The sequence below is a fragment of the Myotis yumanensis genome, unplaced genomic scaffold (assembly GCF_028538775.1).
Source record: "Myotis yumanensis isolate MYYU_CA2020_CCGP unplaced genomic scaffold, mMyoYum1.0.hap1 SCAF_6, whole genome shotgun sequence".
NCBI classification, from domain to species: Eukaryota; Metazoa; Chordata; class Mammalia; order Chiroptera; family Vespertilionidae; genus Myotis; species Myotis yumanensis.
In genome coordinates, this window is record NW_027223757.1 from 9,933,574 (window position 1) to 9,940,800 (window position 7,227).

General features: G+C 36.0%; 1 protein-coding gene across 1 annotated transcript in view; it reads left to right on the plus strand.

Moving 5' to 3' along the window:
- Positions 1–6,933, plus strand: part of PPIL4 (peptidylprolyl isomerase like 4) — a 30,570-nt gene extending 23,637 nt beyond the window's left edge. The window contains exon 13 of the mRNA XM_070417487.1: positions 4,043–6,933. Within this exon, the coding sequence (XP_070273588.1) occupies positions 4,043–4,294 (252 nt within the window). The 3' untranslated portion in view covers positions 4,295–6,933. The remainder of the gene's footprint in view (positions 1–4,042) is intronic.
- The last annotated feature ends 294 nt before the right edge of the window (positions 6,934–7,227 follow it).

Below are 7,227 nucleotides of genomic sequence, written 5' to 3' on the forward strand. Positions count from 1 at the left end.
CCTAACAAATGTACTGCTGCTCTTCTTAGCTGGAATGTATTTGTTTTCTTTTCTAAATCTTACTGTTAGTCTAATACAATTTGTCCCATAGTGTAATATTTTAGTGTGATCTAATAGGAACATCTCCCTCCTAATGTTTGTACTCTATTATAAATTTAGCTTTTTTTGTTAATCTATTTTTATTGATTTCAGAGCGGAAGAGAGAAACATCAATGATGAGGGAGAATTGATGGGCTGCTTCCTGCACACCCCAACTCGGGATCAAGCCCAAAACTGGGAATTGAACTGTGACCTCCTGGTTTATAGGTCGAGGCTCAACCATTGAGCCACACTGGCCAGGCTACTTAGCTTTTTAAATGATGGCTATATCACATTTCTACGAATATTTAATGTTTTTCACTAAAACCCCTTAATTATCGCTCCCACCCCATGTATCGCCTTCAGCTACAGATCACCATCCTGCACTTGTACATGGAATCATCAATGAATCTAGGCCTGAGATACACACTGGTGTGTCTGAGATAAGATTTAAAGAAAATCCAAAGACTGGCTGCATTTTATGTCTGTTATTTCTTCCCCTTATTATGAATCTTTTTTTTTTTTTAATTCTCACTCAAGGATATGCTTATTGATTTTAGAGAGAGAGGAAAGTGGGGGCGGTTGGGGGGGAGGGGAGAGAGAGAGAGAGAGAAAAGAGAAAAAAGAGAAAAAGGAGAAAAGAGAAAGAGAAAGAAAGAAAGATGGATCAGTTGCCTCCTGTAGGTGCCCCACCTGGGGATTGAACCCACAACCCAGACATATGCCCCGAGCAGTAATTGAGCCTGAAACCTTTTTGGTGTATGAGACAACGCTTCACCCAACTGAGCCACCTGGCCAGGGCTTATGAATCTTTTCTATCCTGCTGCTTGCTTGCTTACTTAAAACTTTACATTAGCAAATATCCTCATTTGGCACAGAGCAAAAAACATCAAGTGATATTTTGGGGGAATACTGTTGTTGTTTTTTAGAGAATATTAAGGTAGTTGGCAACTATGAAATTGTTAAATTCCAAATAGTAATCTCCTAACTTTATTTCTCCCTTTAAAGTGTATTAAAGCAGATGGATGTTTTTTTAATTGAGGTAACATTGGTTAATAACCTTATTTAAATTTCAGGTGTACAACATTGTAATTTGCTATCTGTGTACACTATAGTGGGCTCAACAGTATAGTTTCTAGTCGTCACTGTACCAATTTTGGCCCCCACAATCCCCTGCCCTTCTGGTAACCACCAATCTGTTGTCTATATCTTTGAGTTACAGTAAATGTTTTTTATTTTATATTTTCATTTAATAATATAGCTATCCTAATTTTCTGTTACTATTTTTTATAATAGAACAACATCTATATTTAAGATTTAAATGGGCCCCAATTTTTTCTATTACTCTGATTCTCATCCTTTTGATTTCAGTCTCAAAAACATAATCATTAAAGGGAATTTTCAATACTAGGTAATTTCTGTGTATAGCTCAACTTCTTCTATTTGTTGCCATTTTGCTTGGTGAGCCTCATTTCCTAAGAATGTTTTAACTTATTTCTTCAAGTTCTTTGTTTTTTATTTTGTGACAACCTTATTATTCAATTTGAAAACTTCTCTTTAAATTTTCCACCTGTGTCTTAATTCCAAAGATGGTTTCTGTGTTGTTGAGGTTTGGGTTTTCCTAGGGTTACAGGAAATGAGTCCTCAGCTGTGGGTTGCCTGGCTCAGATGTATTCATACTGGTAGTCAGTCCTCTGTGGTTTTCATAGGTGTTTAGTAGTCTTGTAATTTGGGACTCTATTTTTGCTGTCATTTTAATCCTTTAATGTTATTTTAGTGATTTAGATTTAGCTAAATCTTTTATTTAATTCCAGTGACCAGAGCAAGGATGATTTTTAGTTAGATTAGACTTTTTTTTTTTACTTTGAAATCATATAGATTAGGTTGGTTACTTTAAATTGGTCACTTTATGTTTTCTTTTCTTTTTAGCCACATGCTAGTTTAATCATCTTGTCTTATGTCTTAAACATATAAAATGATAGAATTGTTTAAAGTCTGTGCTGGATAGGACTTAGAGCTCATCTGATTCATTTCCTTCACTTTAGATATGAGAGCCTGACCCCACAGGCTGTGGACCTTATAGCTAGTGGGAAAGCTGGAAGTTTAATGTTTATTTCGATTCAGTCAGGTGTGGGTTTTCTTTGTTATTCTTTATCACCCCCATTCCAGTTTTATATATCCAGTTATTGATAAGTTAAATCATTACTTCCAACCTGTGCAGACCTCAAGTGTCATTTTCTTATTTCTGCAATGAGGATGATATTGTACTCCAAAAGCACTTAGCACTGTGCTAGCCCGTACTTCGAGGACCTGTTCTAATGTGGCTTCTCCCAGACACCTGCACTTTTCTCCTTCATGCTCTCAGTGCTAATTCTTCCTTGCTTTTCAGTTTTCACGTACACTGCTTGCATTAGCCTGCTCACTGCCAATCCAACCCAAACCCTCTCAATCTTTGAGGCTCCTCTCAAGATCTAACTTTTCTATAAAACCTTCTCTGGTAAACCTAATCTCAAGAAATGACAAAGACCATTGGAACCTAAAGCTGCCTGACTTCAAAGCTTGTGTAGCTTTGAAATTACTCCAAGTTGGAGAGATTTTAAGGTTTCAGTCCATTTCAGATTTTCAGGTTCTCAATTTTTTCAAAGAATTAAGTGCTACATAACCCCCCTCTCTTTCTCTAGTTTTAAACTCTTAAAGCACTTAAGTGCCAATATCTACATAATAAAAACCCAGTGGCCCTAATACCATAATGACCAAAGACCAGTGCGGGTGGGTGGGGCTGTGAGCCTGGTGAGGCGCACAGCGGGTGGGTGGGGACCTTGAGCACAACCAGGCTGCATGGGTGGGCGGGGCCTTGCGATTTCATGCCCTGGGCTTCTAGTATGTAATAATGTGCTATAGATTTTACAGAGTTATACATCAGCTAACTGTCTCTTTATGTTAAAAGTTTATTGTCTCAACCAATTCATAAAATAGGTGTACAGACAGAATTGTACATGGCTACTTTTTGTATCTGTTACAGGACGCACAAAAATTCTTTTATCTAAGGATGAAATATTTTGTTAGAAAATAATTGGTAAAGGGTTAAACCAAATACCGATTCATGATAAGAGCCATAGGGATTCTGTGGGAAATAATGAATCTGTTTATAATGTTGTATTTCACAAACACTGATTATAGTGATCCCATTAGATCTCTATTCACATACTGCAATCTCCATGACAGGCATATTGTACAGTCTCTAGACAGCTATGGAATAACTATGAGTCATTTGTTTAAAATTCAGTCTTTAACCAGGGGTACCCATTACTGTAGATTTTGAACCTTGACATGTACATCTACTTTAATAATATCTATGGTGATAGAGGCAAGACCCTTGGTAGTTCAATCCTTAGGATTTTGCCTTTCCTCTGAGGAATCTTTTAAGAAAGTTGAATTTTACAAGCCATCTCTTCAAAGAGCACTGGCTCTGGTCATTTTAGATTTCAGCCTCTTGCTGAGAGAACTCATTTTTATTAAGGGCAGAATACAAGCAGAAATAGAATTATAATTAGCCCTCTCCTATAAGGGAAAAGTACCACTGCTACTTAATATGAAGAATAGAACATTTTGGGGAGTGGAGAAGGGGGAGGTGGAAAGGTAACCATGCATAACCAGAATTTTTAGTATTTCAATTTTGCTCTAAAGACCTGTTCTAATTTCAATTAAGCAATTTCAGTTTTTTGTTTTTAGTTCTGATCCTTCAGTTTGGCTGAATAGATACAAACCAATGAGATAGATTAGAAAAATAGTCAAATCTTTTTCTGAATTATTTTTGCTTTTTAATTTACAAAATGTCTGGCATTAGTGGTAGTGTTCAAATCTGAGCCACTACTACTGCTTGCTAATGGTGGGCTTGTCTAAGTTTTATTAACTGACAGTGATTCCATGGATTCACTTGTAATTCTCTTTATTCCTTTGACAGGATATCTACAGAGAAATGGGGTTCGGTCACTATGAAGAAGAAGAAAGCTGTTGGGAGAAACAAAAGAATGAAAAGAAGGACCGCCCTCAAAACCGACGTCGTAGCCGATCTCGAGAAAGGGATGGTCACTACAGTAATAGCCACAAATCCAAATACCAAACAGATTCCTATGAAAGAGAAAGGAATAAAAAGAGAGACCGAAGCAGGAGTCCCAGGAAATCCAAAGATAAAGAAAAATCGAAGTACAGATGAAACATGAAGAATCAGACATGGGTGGCTAAAATACTTACTCTTGTCTAACTTAGAGTAATAGATGTTCAGATTTTGTCTCAAAACAGTTAAAGACTCCACTTGGTTTTTTCCTGTATTCTGAGTGTCCCCCTTATAGATTAATACTGATTGTGTGGGGCACAGAAAGACAATAAAGAATTGAACATTTTCTTTGTATATTTTTTTACACTAATTTTATTGTTAAACATAAATAGTAGTCTTCATTTTTCAAGTCTTTCACATTTTCCACTTTTTAAAAATGAAGTATTTCATACATAAAAAACACACATGTATATATGAGGATTAAAAATAATTATCTTTGTACCTATCAGCTAGCTTAGGAAATGAATATTACCTGCATTTTGGTAATATTGGTAAAGTCCCTCATGTGCCCTCTCCTTCTCAAGTAATTATTATGAATTTTGTGTTTGTTATTCTCTCACTTGTTCTAGTTTTACAATATATGTATCCCTAGATGAAATGTTAAGTTTTGTATGTTTTTGAATTTTATATAAATGGCATAATGTATGCTCATTTCTATGACTTGCTTTTTTCGACTTAGTACTTTTTGGGAGTCACTCATTTTTATTGCCGTATAGTTCTATGAATAGACCACAGTTTATCCCTTCTCCCGTGGATGGATGTTTGGGTTTGTTGGTTTTGTTTTTGCTATTGCAAACAATGCTGCTATGAACATTGTATATCTAGGAGGGGCACTGCTTGGCCATGTGGTATGGAAGTCTTCATTTTACAAGATAATGCAACTCTTCTGTGGCTGTACCAGTTTATACCCTACCAGCACTATGTGAGTTACCTTTCTTCCACATTTTCTCCAATACTTAATTCTAGGCTTTTTCATTTTGCCAATCTCATGGAGGTTAAGTGGCATCTTATTGTGGTGTCCAGCAAGAGCACTATTATTCTTATTTTTGTTCTTCTATATGTAATGTGTCCTTTTTCTCTGCCTGCTTTGACCTTTTTGAGTTTTAAGCAGTTTGACTATGATGTGCTTGGAGTAGATTTTTTTCATGTTTCTTCTGCTGGGGCTATTTCCTGTGGTTTTATGGTTTTCATAAAATTTGGAACATTTTTGGCTGTTACTTCAATAATAATAATAATAATAATAATAATAATGATGATGATGATTGTCTTTCCTGTCCTTTCACTGCTTTCCCTCTGGGACTCCAGTTGTATGTTAGGCCACATTAAATTGTTTCACAGTCTGGTGGGTTTTTTTAAGTCTTTTCTCTTTGTATGCCAAGTCGGACATTTTCCATAATGTCCTCAAATTCGTTAATCTTTTCTCCTGAAGTATCTAATGTCTTGTTAATTCCATTCAGTATATTTTTGACCTTGGACATTATATTTTTAAACATTTTTTTGTTAATCCTCTGAGGATATTTTTCCATTGATTTTTTTTTTTAAGAGAGAGTGGAAGGGAGGGGGAGAGACAGAGAGAGAGTGGAAGGGAGGTGGGGAGACAGAGAGAGAGAAACATTGATATGAGAGAGAGATCACAGGTTCAACCAAGGCCAGGGTTCGAGCCTGCAACTGAGGAATATGCCCTTGACCGGAATCAAAGCCGGGATCCTTTAGTCCACAAGCCAATGCTCTATCCACTGAGCCAAACTGGCTAGGGCTGACATTATACTTTTAATCTTTTTAGAAGTTTAATTTTGTTTTTTTATATCTACCATGTCTTTCCTTAACATGCTCGTGCATTTTTTTATCCTTGAAACATCTGGAGTATATTTGTAATCGGTGTTTTAATGTTCGTGTGCATTCTGTCATCTGTGTCATTTCTGGTTTGTTTCTGTTGGTTGACTCCCCCCGCCCCCCATTAGATTATAATCTCCTTCTCCGCATGCCTGATGATTTTTTAATTTTACGTTGTTAGGTGCTGGAGTTTTTTATATTCCTTTAAATATGTTGAGCTTTATTCTGGGACATAATTAAGTTACTTGGAAGCAGTTTGATCCTTTCATAGCTTCCTGATAAGCTTAATGAGGTAGGACTAGAAAAGCCTTTAGTTAGGGCTAATTCCAGATAAGCCTTAGGTAATAACCTTTCTGTATAATCTGCCCTCTGCCTGGTCTGGTCTGAGGTTTCTCAGTTCTGGCTGTTGGGAATGAAAGCTATTGTAAGCCCTGTATGAACTCCCTGATTGTGTCAAGAATGTCACTTTTAGGTGTTGGTTTGTTTTTAAATCTAAACTCAATCAAAGTTCAAGCACTGCAAGTTGTTCTTGTCAGTTTATTCTGTTAATCTAGAAGTTTCCTACCCATCCATCTATGTCTGCCTCCCTTCTTTTTAATGATGACTTACGTTTAAATTTATTGTTGAAAGTATTACAGATGTCCCTTTGACGTTGACTTTTTGAAGAGTTCAGGCCAGTTGTTTTGTAAAATGTTCCACTTCTGGAATTGATGGCATCATTATGGTGTTTCTAACCTCTTTATTTCCTGTAAACTGGAAGTTAGGACTAGGTGTCTGATTAGAATTGGGTTTTGTATTTTAGGTAGAAATTTCTAAGTTTAACGTCAAATTTATTTGCTTTTCTCTGTGTGTTTTGGGCCTTTCCTATTTTGTTTAAGAAATCTTTAATAAAGATATTCTATATTCTAAAAGTTATAAAGCTTTTTTTTTTTACATTTAAATCTTTAATCCTCATTAAATTGTGTGTGTGTGTGTGTGTGTGTGTGTGTGTATGGTGTGATATCGAGATCCAAATTCACCTTTTTTTAAACATATGGATATGTCAAACTGCCCACACCCCATTAATGAATGGTTTGTCTATTCCTGGTTGACCTATAGTTCCATTTTTCTCATATACGTTTCTGTATATGTTTGGGTTTTGTTTCACAGGCTCTCTATTCCATTGGTTTATTGTTTATCCTACTGCCAATACCAAACAT